Here is a 12,475-nt window from a genome sequence, read left to right as displayed (position 1 = left end):
CACGCTCTTCATACTCCAATAATGCACCCAGGAGCGACTCAACAAACTTTGAGACCTAAGGCGATATATTTAAATGGGGTCTTTTTGTAATTACTTAATTAATATTTAACAAGTTTTTAACATTATAATTTTTTTAACAACAAAAATCCATTCTTTTTATCTTGTAATATGTTTTTTTTTTTTTGAAGAAATGCTAAAACTATAACAAATTTTATACAAAAAACTTACAAACAATGTAGTAATGAATATGATTAATAACATTTCAAGAAGATAATAAACAAGTATTTGAATGAATGATGTTAAGGATATTATACATTTTACAATATAAGACTTATAAAGATGTATCACTAATCACAAAAAGTAATTAAAAAATATATTTAATAGGTTGTTAACGTTCACAAATCATATATTTATTGTCACATCAACTTGTAAAGATTTTGAAGCAAAATTTAAAGTATTTCTAGCATTTTCCTATATGAATTATTTATTTTTATTAGCAAAACATATTTGTAAGCCCTATATATTTAAAGTTGTATTATTTCTAACATTACTCAATTCTCTAGAACTTCTTAAAAGTAGAAGAAAAATATAAAACTATTTTTTTTTTCTTATATCTCAAAATTTTGTTTAAAAAAATATATTTCAATTTTGACATAAAATTTGGGGTTTTTGTCTAGTAGGGGCCTAGGTGGTGGCCTAGGTAGCCTAGGCCTAGGGATGGCCCTAAATGCACCACAATATAGGCATTTGCATGATGGTTGGCCAAAGCCCAAAGTTGAATGGTTCATAATATTTTCCTGTATTATAATTAATGTAGAGTTTTAGATTGACATCCGATGTCTAAATAATTAACAAAAAATATGATTTAATATAAAAATATGTTTATTACTATGATGAAGCCTTTGTTTTTGTTGGTTGCTGGAAATTATAGCTGAATTTTTTGGTATATTATCTGCATAATCATAATCATGTAACTTTTTCTCAAAAAAAAGAAAAAGAAAAAAAAAGAATCTACTATAACACAATATATGTTGTATTTATTGCAAAATAATTAGAAACATAAATGTTTATATATATATATATATATATATATATATATATATATATATATATAAAGTAGAAACACAAATGTTCTTATGCCAGTTGTATTTCTAACATTGTTGAGATCTTCTCTTCTAAATTGTAGTCACTTTTCAATTTAAAATGAATAAAGCAAGTTAATTTCATATACTATGGGACAATACAATTTTATATTTATTCATAATGAAAAGAAAAAAGTTTCTGCTATATCTTCTCTGCTTTCTTATTTGCTTAAATTGATATTGTTGTTTTTTTGACTGAGAATGTGGGTAGCAATTTGTTGCTTTTTAATTTATTTTGTAACTTTGCCTATTTATCTTTTTTGCATTGTTTATAAAATTCTACCAAAATAAAGAGAATTAGTGCAATACTTCTTGGAAACAAACAGAAGACTGAAGACCCCATTAAATTAAAAATATAAATTCTAATAATATATTAATATTATTAATTAAAACGTTAAACAAAGAGAAATAAAATATTAAAACTTATCTTCCTTGAAGCCCAAAAACTCATATTCTGTTCGGATAATACCTCGCTTAATCTCAGTTAAAGTTTAAACCTATTTAATTTAATGGGTTTTGGTGGTGTAGAGCATGGATTAGGTATTTCATTAATTCATCCAACAATTTGAGTGAGAGTAATGATACAAGACAATTAGAGATAGAGATGATTCCATTCAAATATTGTAAACAATCCGAATGACTCTAAAATTCAAGGGACAATCATATATAAATTTAAGCAAATATTGTTATGCAAAGATGATACCTGAGTCTTGTAAGTGCACAATTGCACCTGGACCCAAAGACAATCACGGGCTCAGGCCCAATGAGCCTTAAACAATAAGATTTGTAGAGTGTGGGCTTTAAACCTAGGTTAGAAATGCTGGGAGCTTGATAACAGGCTTTTATAAGCAAACACAAGTAAATAAAGAACGATAATGACAAATGGATCTCCTCGGACTCGAGCCGAGGACTATTTCTTTATTATTTCTCTTTCTTCCTTCAAAATTACAAGTTCTTAATTTCTTTCTTAGTTTCCCGATCCCCCTTTTCTTTGGCCTTTACCCCCCTTTTATACTTCCTTCCCTGATACTTTTTGAACAGTGACTAGAAGTTTCCACCTCACTGTTCAGGGGTCACCTCCCCATTAATGCGGCCAGGGAGGTAGGTGCAGAGCCTTTAATGCGGAGGTGGCAGCCTTTATTCTTGATATTTTCTTTAATACTGGTGCATCTAGAAGATTCAGGATGTCCCATTTTAACCACTGGTCTCTCCAGAGTTGTGCTTTGACCTTCATAATGAAATTTTGAATTCTCTAGGGCTTTTTCGAGGAGAAGCTCGTCCTCGGCTGTATCCTCGGACCCTCGGCGTATGAGCCAACTCATAGAGTTTAACCCTGGAGCAAGTCGGCCCTCCATGTTACAGCCCAAAGGCCCATATGCCCACTTGGGTCCTTTTACTCCCCACAGGTAGGTTATTATTAGCTAATATTGGTGAGAAAAAAATAATTTTTTTAGAAAGAGAAAAAAATAATTTTAATAGTACGTTCAAATTAAAATCAGTATCAATTATCACAATACTTTCACAATAAATCTTAAGTGGTAGGTTATTATTAGCTAATATTGATGAGAAAAAAATAATTTTTTTAGAAAGAAAAAAATTCATTTAAGTATATGAAGTAGTTGATTTAAATATGAAATAAACTCTCTTACATATACATTGTCATTTTTAGTAATTTATCCCTCAAACTGTAATTTTTATAAGTGCTAGTCAAATATTCAGTTTTTTCAAAAAGCACTTTTTAATAGCTTTTACCAAACACTCAACTTTTTGAAAAAACACTTTTTCTTCATGCACTTTTTAAAAACTCTACTTTTTTATTATGTATTTTTTCAAAAAACCCAACCAAACTCACCTTTAATGACTTTGCCATTTCAAATTCCCATCGTGACCCCTAAACCTACAATTACACATTCCAATTCTTCACTTAAATGTAATTTAATTTATTGTTTTGTTCTTCACTTTTAGAGTTGAAACCACATCCGTTTGGAATTGGAAAAGACTTGTGGGGAGTAAAAGGACCCAAGTGGGCATATGGGCCTTTGGGCTGTAACATGGAGGGCCGACCTGCTCCAAGGTTAAACTCTATGAGTTGGCCCATACGCCGAGGGTCCGAGGATACAGCTGAGGACGAGCTTCTCCCCGGAAAAGCCCTAGAGAATTCAAAATTTCATTATGAAGGTCAAAGCACAACTCTAGAGAGACCAGTGGTTAAAAAGGGACATCCTGAATCTTCTAGATGCACCAGTATTAAAGAAAATATCAAGAATAAATGCTGCCACCTCCGCATTAAAGGCTCTGCACCTACCTCCCTGGCCGCATTAATAGGGAGGTGACCCCTGAACAATGAGGTGGAAACTTCTAGTCACTGTTCAAAAAGTATCAGGGAAGGAAGTATAAAAGGGGGGTAAATGCCAAAGAAAAGGGGGATCGGGAAACTAAGAAAGAAATTAAGAACTTGTAATTTTGAAGGAAGAAAGAGAAATAATAAAGAAATAGTCCTCGGCTCGAGTCCGAGGAGATCCATTTGTCATTATCGTTCTTTATTTACTTGTGTTTGCTTATAAAAGCCTGTTATCAAGCTCCCAGCATTTCTAACCTAGGTTTAAAGCCCACACTCTACAAATCTTATTGTTTAAGGCTCATTGGGCCTGAGCCCGTGATTGTTTTTGGGTCCAGGTGCAATTGTGCACTTACATTACCCGTTAAAATTTATTGTGAAAGTATTGTGAAAATATTGTGATAACATTTCCTTCTTTCTTTTTTTTCCTTTTTTTTTTTCCCTCTTTTTTTATCCTCCACACACAACATTTCTTTTTTCTTTTTTTCCCTTCTTTTTTTCTCCTCCATACAGGTACCCTTACCCTTTCTTTCTTTCCTTTTTTCCTCCTTTTTTTTTTCCCTGCCATTCCTCCAAACTCCAAAACGTCTAGAGCTCTCCTTCTTACTCTTTTTTTTTTTTTTTCCTCCTTTTTTTTCCTTGCCATTCCTCCAAACTCCAGAACGTTCCAGAGCTCTCCTTCTTTTTTCTTCTTTTTTTTCCCCCTTTTCTCTTAGCACTTCGTCTGTAACGCCCATGCACTTCTCCATTTGAAAGATTTTGCTATATTCTGATTTTTTTTTTTTTGAGGAATCCTAATTTGCAAGGGATTGATTTTTTATTTTCCTTAGCTGATTTGGGAATTTGTTATAGATTTTTTTGTGTTTAGATTTGGAAATTTGTTATTGAGAGGGCAGAGGGCAGAGGGCAGAGCAGAGAGATGAGAGGAATGAGGAATGGTGTGAAAGGGTAATTTGGTAATTGTCCTGTGAGTCCAATGGATAGATTCAAACGCGCACGGGTTTTTTCCAAAATGGAGCTCTGAGCTCCTTTCAGTGATATGCGCGTTTCTTCACAAATATAAAACGCAACTTTTTCCAAAAAGTTGCGTTTTGTGCTGAACCAAATGCACATAAAGGGCTGGCTTTTTTCAAAACGGGCTTTTCAGGCTCAAAACGTTGAAACAAATTGGTACTAAGTCTCTATAATTATTGTGTCATTGAAGTGTAACATTTATTGTTGCTACGCTTTTATTAAGTTTTATTTTATTTTATTTTTTTTGTGTGGTGTATATTCTAAAGGGTTTAACTATTGAATACACAACATATGCTTTAAATCTCCTTAACTCATACTCATTTTTCAATGTGAGATTAACCCACTATTTTTTCTTTTGAGAATATTAAATATTTTTAACACACACACACGGAGAGAGGGGAGAAGATCTTAAAAAAATTTACGCTCATGTTGAGCTAAATCAACTTCCATGGCATTATTTTCTTTTCATTAATAAACTAAATTATTTTTTTCCATTGTTTTTCTATTAGTCTTTTAACAATTCCACAATTTTTACTTTAGCTTCCATAACACTGCTGAGATTATTATAATAGTATAAATTCATCACAAATTTACAACAATATCTTAACCAAAATTAAGATGAAACAAAAGGAATAAAAGATAGACTTTATAATAATTTATCACCCAAAAAATTGGTAGGAATTTTCAAATTCATAGCTATGTAGATTGTGTTTTGACGTAAACTCAAATTCCTATTTCCAAAAAAAACTAGGTATAAGCTTTATGCCTGTGAAAATATATTTTTGATTAGTCTAAGCGCTGGGGTTCTTCGAATTGTTCTTCTACCATTGAGTTTCTTTCTACTCTTAGAATTGTCCCTTGAGTTATTTCTTCTTTGATGTTGTTTGTTGTTTTTTATGTTCACCATCATGAACATCATGTATTTTCTTTCTTTGTTTTTATTTCATCATGATTAATATTACTCTTTTTACCAAAAAAAAAACCACTAAGTATTAAGCCAAATCAAAATTCAATCAAAGTTGTATAAAAGGGAGAGAGAAGACTTTGTTATTAGAAATTAAAAAAACATAGTACCAAAACACATTTAAAAAAAAAAATCATCAACCTTAAATAGAATTATAAGAAAGAAAAAAAAAATCCACAAGAAAGTAGAGAGAGAGAGAGATTTAGAAGAATATAGTTCACCTTAGAAAAATGTTAATCAAACATACAAAAAATAATAATATGATATATTTGTAGAGATAAAAAGATAAAAAAAAAATACTTATAGAAATATATATATATATTTTTTAAAAGAGATGATACTTGAATTAATTGTTATTTTTTTATATACTACACCCAATTACATAATATTTATATATTCTCAAGCATCGCGTGGGTATTTGACTAATTTAGATAAAATGTCATAGGCTATTATATAGTATGTGAGATCTTCATTGACTCATTTCAATGCAATATTACTTATTTATTAAATATGTCAAAAACAGGTTGGTAGCCTTTTTATAAAGGGTTTGGGTGCCTTGGAGACATTTGTTAAGTGACCATTTTAAGAAAGTTTTGATATCATTTTTATGGACAATATAAAAATTGTCAAAAAAATTAGTTACTTTTTTTTTTCTTTTTCCATAAAAAGTTTTTAAAAGCATTTCTTGAACTAATGCTTTTAGGGCATTTGTTAACTTTTTTCTTGAACCCTAAACTATTTCAATGTTTAGAAAATGGTTATAGAACCTCAATAATAATTAAGTAATAAGAGCTAGGATAATAGGTTCTTGTAGGGTGACCTAGACCCCCAGCCTCTAGCTGGTTCTCCTTGAAATGCATTAAGGCACAACAGTTGATTGGACATCTAGGGGTAAAACAATATTTTGGCGTGGGCCATGAGAGCGGTACCAAATCGAGGTAAACTTTGAATGCTAGATATGTCCTCAAAATAATAGAGATCAAATTTTGCTAGTGAGATGATGGGGTATAAGCCAATAGAGAAGCTAGCAACTACAAAGCTTTTTTTTTTTTCCCCCCCTTAGAGATGGTGAAATTTCTTTTTATAAAAGGGAAATCATGTCACTTATTTAATAGAAGGCCTGTGTTCAAGTATAATATTTTACGTATTTTAAGATTATATCATCATTTGTCACAAACAATTTGTATAATATGTTGAAGTAGTTGATTGTAAGTAATAGACAATCACTAATACATGAACACCCATCCACCACCCACAATTTATTAAAAAAAAGTGGCAAACATTGTTGTGATCCTCATTTTGATTGCTTGTGTGTGTTGTATGAGTGTGCGATGAATCTTACATTAGGTATTTATTGGGTAGATCTGGACTTTATTAACAACTATAATGAGCCTTAATTGTGACTAATTTTTTTGAGGTATAGTACAGATATGACTAGGGCTTTTCCTTGGGTCGTTATAATTGTATTCCTAAATTTTCTCATAAGATTTTGACATCAATATCAATATTATATATATAAGTAGAGACCTCATGCATGAAAGCATGAGGTCCTGCCATGTGGCGCTTTCCATCATAGCCATCCTTTTTTTTTTTTTTTGTTCAACTTACAACTCATCTATTACTTATTACCCCTCATCACTCCTCTCTCATGTCTCAATTGACTAAAATAACTTTTAAACTTTCAAGTATACTGTATACCATTAATTGTTTAATAAAGAAAAAAAATACCATTAATTAAACTCTTCTACATCTAACCCTTCAATTGCCTGCCTGATGCAATTATCTAAGTTATATAGTTCTTCTATATCTAACCCTTTAGTTGCCCGTCTCTTTCAATTATCTAAGTTATATATTAGTACACTTCCTTCTAGCCATGATTCTCCTTTTACAATCACTTCTCCTTTTCTTTTAATGTTTCTCTTTTTCTTTTTCTTTTTTTCTTTTTTTTATTCTTTCTAAAATCTTTAGCTACACATTTTTTAGAAATCAAGTTTTTATAACTCAAATTCTTGATGTATTGTAGGACAGATTGTGCTTGAAATAAGTAAATCCTATGGCAAAATCGCGGTTCTGCATTTTGGAATCTGTAAAGTTCAAACATGGCGAGTAAGAGTTTGAAATTTTATTCTTTTTCTCCTTTTGAAATTTTATTCTAGAAAAGTATTTGCATTCTTGGCTAAGTAAGAGGAAACACAAATACTTTGCTTTAACTATTATAAACTAAATTAATTTTTGTTGTTCTCAATCTAATATTAGAGTTTGCAACAGAGGGTTAGGTTTTAATTGTGTTATCAATTCAATATTAGAGTTTGCAATTTTGACATGTTGGGTGTTTTGTTGGAATTATTACAGACAAATAAGATTAAGTAGTTTATGAAATCCCATGACAATGGCAATGGCAATGGCAAGGAATCCAATCGTATCCAATTGCTCTCTCTCCACACCTTTGCAAATACCACAAACATTTCATCATAATTGGAATGTCCCTTTGAGGTCAATTTTATTTTTCCCATTATTTTCTTTGGGATGTTATTTTTAATTTCAGTAATCAACTGGGTTTATTTTTATTTTTTGGGGACAATAATCATCATATGCAAATATTAAAATCTTGAGCATCTTATCACAACTATTAATATACATCCTTTTCTTACTTTCCAACTTCCATTCTTGTAATTGAAACTATATGGGGCTAAATAATGACTATCATCGATTAAAATCTCATTTCAACTGCTGCTATGCATTTGCCAACTATTGGTGCTATAGTGCTTAAAGGCTCTATAGGGAATTTTTGGTTTAACTATATATTATTGCTAGATATCAACACAACACAAATTTCATCTTTTGTGCACATTTTAATTTAGTCTTCTTTCTTTTTTGAATTTAACTTGATCTTTATCAATGTTCATTCTTTGTTGTTAATTAATGAAATGCTTTTGATTCCATAAAACATTTGGATATTAATTTTTACATTCTTGATCAATTTTGAGTGTTATTTGGATGTAGTTAAGCATCAATGTAGTAGACCTCATGTTACTTTATTTGTTGCTTAATGTACATTGTGCAAGAAGGTGAATTAAAAGGTCAGAGTTTGCATGTGCATGAGATGAACTTTATGCAATCTTCAGTAGGAAGGGGACCATTCACACAATGACAAAATAACACATTAAAGAATGTAAATTCCATTCATGTTTTCTAGCTATAAGAAACTTTTTTTTTATTTTATCTAATAATAATTTATAGTTCTAAGGTATGCAAATGCTTATATTTGGCAATTTGCTTTGTAAATTTATGAAGCTTTCTACATATGATGAGGAATTTCATATTTGAAAGCTTTAAAGGGGCAACTGAATATAAATGTTCATGGAATTACTTTTTAACCATTGTCGTTTGTGACTTTCAAATGACTACATATTGCAAATCGTCATGTTGATATTAGTTTGGGATACTTACAAAAAATAACAAAGAATGTTGCCAAATCTAAATTTGGCAGATTTGGCACTAACTAAACTCGATAGAATTTTTAATTTTAATATTGAGCTTTAATAGGATTTGATTATGGTTAGGAACTAGGGTTTGGTTTGAATTTAGTTTTACTATTAAACTTTGTAAATTAATCATGACTAACAATAATTGTAGTAATGAACACAAGGGGTTAAAAGATATATATATATATATATATATATATATATATATATATATATATACAATTTTTTTTTTTACAAAATGCACCGCGCATCGCATGGGATATCGGCTAGTTATTAATAAATGTTTGGTTAGTGCTCTCTCGAATTACTTACCTAAGACAATTTTAAATTTGTCTCCTTTGTGGAAGAAAACTTCAAAAAAAAAAAAAAAAATTAGCAGATGCTTTAAAGACATTGATTATGGAAATATTTTTAGAAACTTTTTTTGAGAAAAAAAAAAACTAACTTTTTGGATATGTTTTATTTATTTATATTTTTTATGAAAATAATATTAAAATTTAGAAAATGTTAATGGATGCCCTTAAAGCAATAATTAACAATCTAATTTAAGAAATTTTTTATGAGAAAAAAAAACGATTAATATTTTATAGGTTTTTTTCATTTCCCATTAAGTTGATATTAAATATTTCCTAAAATGAATTATTAATCATTGCTTTTAAGGCATCCGTTAATATAATTTTTAAATTTTTTATAAAATGATCCATTAATAAATACTTTATAAGCATCCCTTAGCATCCCTTATCCGGACCCAAAAAAGAAAAAAAGAAAAACACCTAAAGGAATCACGCTACAAAACCTGGATCTTGTCTGTTTAGCTGGAAATGAGGAGAATTTATTTCAGATTTGGTATTTAATTTGTATAAATTTAAGTACGTATATAATAATGGCATATCATTTTTAAATTCTATTCCACCAAAACAAGCAATCATGTCATTATTTACTGCACCATGCCATGTGCAAAAAATGGTGATGCATATTATTATTTTTAAACAAAATGGTTCCCGCCTTAACCAAAAAATTCAATACTATAAAGCGCCTTACTTATTAGCCGCTGCATTTTTAAGACCATTCCCGGTTGACATTCACATGAACCAAACAAAACCCACATTTCCTCTGTAATTTTCACTTCCAAACACTCAATTTTTTTTCCACAAATCTCATCCCATCTCAGCTCTCAAGGTCAGTATTTTCTCACACCCATTTCATCAAATTTTGTTAATCATTATTGTTGGGTTCAAATATTATATGTCATTTTGTGCTACTAGTTTTTTTTTTTAGGGTGAATCTATGTTGAGTTTGAATGGTGATGTTTTTTTGTTGTTGTTGTGTAGTGAATTGAGGATTCTTGAAGTTTTGGACCAAAGGGTGTGTTTGGATTTTTGTTGAATTTTTGTCAAATTGGAGAAGTGGGTTTTTTTTTTATTCTGCTATAGTGCTTAAGATTTGAGTTTAATGATGAGTGGAGATAATTTCACAGATGGGTTTCGCAAAACCCGTCCTGCTTTAGCCAATGTGACCAATCTTAAAAGGGGGTTTTTGTTTGGTTCAGGTGATTTGGGGCCTAAATCTGGTGATGGGTATGGTGGAATTGTGGATGGTGAAGATGGGAATTTGCGGATTGCGAAGAAAGTGTGTTTAGGAGTTGATAATTCAGTCAAAAACAAATGTGGAAGGAAGTTTGGAGTTGTAGATGTTAGCGAAAAGGATTTGTCCCCTACTTGTAGTGAGGTTGGTACTTCACTGGAGAACATTGCCTCTGATGTTGTAAACTTACCTAATAAAAGTAAGGAGACATCGAATTTTTTTGATGGTATTGTCTGTCTTGTTAAAGATGATAGAAAACGAGAAAGTAGTGCGGAGGTTGGTGATGCATCAAGAGATAATTGTGTGTCTAGTGTTTTGATGCCTGTGTTTTCTGAACCGTGCAAGAAAGATTGTCGCGTGGTTGGAGGGAAGTGTCGAGATGAGGAAGTGAGACTCACTTCTGGTGTTACACAACAAAGTAGTGTAGGAATCGAAGGATTAGTCACGCGTGTTTTCAAGGGTAATGAGAAGGATCTTGGTCTTGGTAATTTGGCCTCGAGCAATTATGGATCTATTGAGTCGTCTAGATTTCCCAAGTCACAGGGTTCTAGGTTCCATCAATTGGAAAGATGTACAGGACTTAAGGGTGATGGTTGTACTAATCTAAATGCTGGTGACAGCATTCTCAAAGGTTGCTCTTGTTCATTTTGCTTGACAGGTAATCATAAGTTCATAACACCTAACTATGTTTCATTGCTTGTGCTAATGGAATTTAACTTCTTATACTGCATTTTAATTCTAAATGGGTTATGTCTATTTTATGATTTGTGAACCAGCTGGTTATATTTGGTCGGACCTCCATTACCAGGATATCAAGGGTCGAATATCTGGTGAGTTTGTGGATGGTGTTTGATAGATTACTTGTCTAGAACTTTTACATGTTTAGTTTGTTTTCTTCTCATGGTGATATTGTTTCCCTCATTAGTATCACCTAATTTTGTGCCAGTATTGAAGAAGAGTCAGAAAGAAGCAAGCATCTTGGTTCAAAGGCTGAAGGAGACTGACACTCATGGCCAAGGAAACAGCAAATCATTGAATTTAGAATCTGATCTCACGAGTCAGTGGAAGTCACTCTTTATTCGTATGGAGGATATTTTTGTTCATGAAAGCAACCAGCTTGTGAGTGCAACTTTTATTTCCTATGGCTTAGTGCTCAACCCTCTATGTGAATGTGTTCTGTGAGTCATTGCTCTAACCAATGCTTCATTGCAATTTGCAAGCATTAATGGCTCCTTATGATCGGACTAAGGTTCAAGATCATCCTTCATTCATGTCATGAAATTTCAGTTTTCTTTTCTTATCTCAAATGTGTTGAATATGTCAATTTTCTGGGCAGCAAGCCAGTTTTAATACGCTAAAGGATTTGAGAGAGAACTGCAAGATGGATCTGGAGATGATCAATGGAATGGCTTCAGACAAACTTTAGTTTTCTTTGGAGATTGTAAGAATGTCTCATTACACTTGTTCAGTAGTTTGTGCAAGCTCTGCACATGCCCGTGCGTGATCCTGAGAAGTTGTATAGAGAACTCCTTGATGCCTTTACCATTGTTTTAGAATCTGGAACAAATTCAATTAGCTTGTACTATTAGTGTTCCTTTAATGGTTGGACAAAATTTTCTTCCATGAGAGATTTTTTTTTTTTTTTTTCATTGACCTCGAATAATGTTGCTTGGTAATGTTATCTACTTGTTTATCTGGTTCAGTATCTTCATTTTGTTAAGTTTTGGCTGGATTTGATTTAATTTTTCCCCAACTTTGCAATTGTGTGATTGCCTTAAATTTAATCTAATTTATTTTTTAAAACTTTTGTCATGATTAAGGTTGCACGCCTTTGACATTGTTTGCCTATATTCTATCTAGAACGTATGATCTTAGAACCAAATCAGTTATCCTTTTCCAGTTAAGTTGTGTTCGAATGTATCATAATTTTAATATACACTTATAATTT

At 31.3% G+C, this 12,475-nt stretch overlaps 1 protein-coding gene across 1 annotated transcript; it reads left to right on the top strand.

Annotated features, from left to right (window-relative positions):
* The first annotated feature begins 10,018 nt into the window (after positions 1 to 10,018).
* On the top strand, positions 10,019 to 12,165 carry LOC142617905 (uncharacterized). The gene is made up of 5 exons (XM_075790879.1): positions 10,019 to 10,122; positions 10,275 to 11,185; positions 11,304 to 11,357; positions 11,474 to 11,646; positions 11,864 to 12,165. Exons 2-5 carry the CDS (start codon positions 10,396 to 10,398, stop codon positions 11,951 to 11,953), a joined length of 1,107 nt encoding a protein of 368 aa, XP_075646994.1. The 5' UTR covers positions 10,019 to 10,122; positions 10,275 to 10,395; the 3' UTR covers positions 11,954 to 12,165.
* Positions 12,166 to 12,475: the final 310 nt, after the last annotated feature.

The sequence above is a fragment of the Castanea sativa genome, chromosome 11 (assembly GCF_040712315.1).
Source record: "Castanea sativa cultivar Marrone di Chiusa Pesio chromosome 11, ASM4071231v1".
NCBI classification, from domain to species: domain Eukaryota; kingdom Viridiplantae; phylum Streptophyta; class Magnoliopsida; order Fagales; family Fagaceae; genus Castanea; species Castanea sativa.
Note: the sequence above shows the minus strand (reverse complement) of the source record. Positions and strands in the feature narration are given on the sequence as shown.

Bases quoted from the DNA above. Each gene is read 5' to 3' on its own strand.
- LOC142617905 (XM_075790879.1), top strand. From the start codon at position 10,396: ATGATGAGTGGAGATAATTTCACAGATGGGTTTCGCAAAACCCGTCCT. The intron at 11,186-11,303 runs GTAATCATAAGT...TTTGTGAACCAG, and splicing joins TTGTTCATTTTGCTTGACAG to CTGGTTATATTTGGTCGGAC. The intron at 11,358-11,473 runs GTGAGTTTGTGG...ATTTTGTGCCAG, and splicing joins TATCAAGGGTCGAATATCTG to TATTGAAGAAGAGTCAGAAA.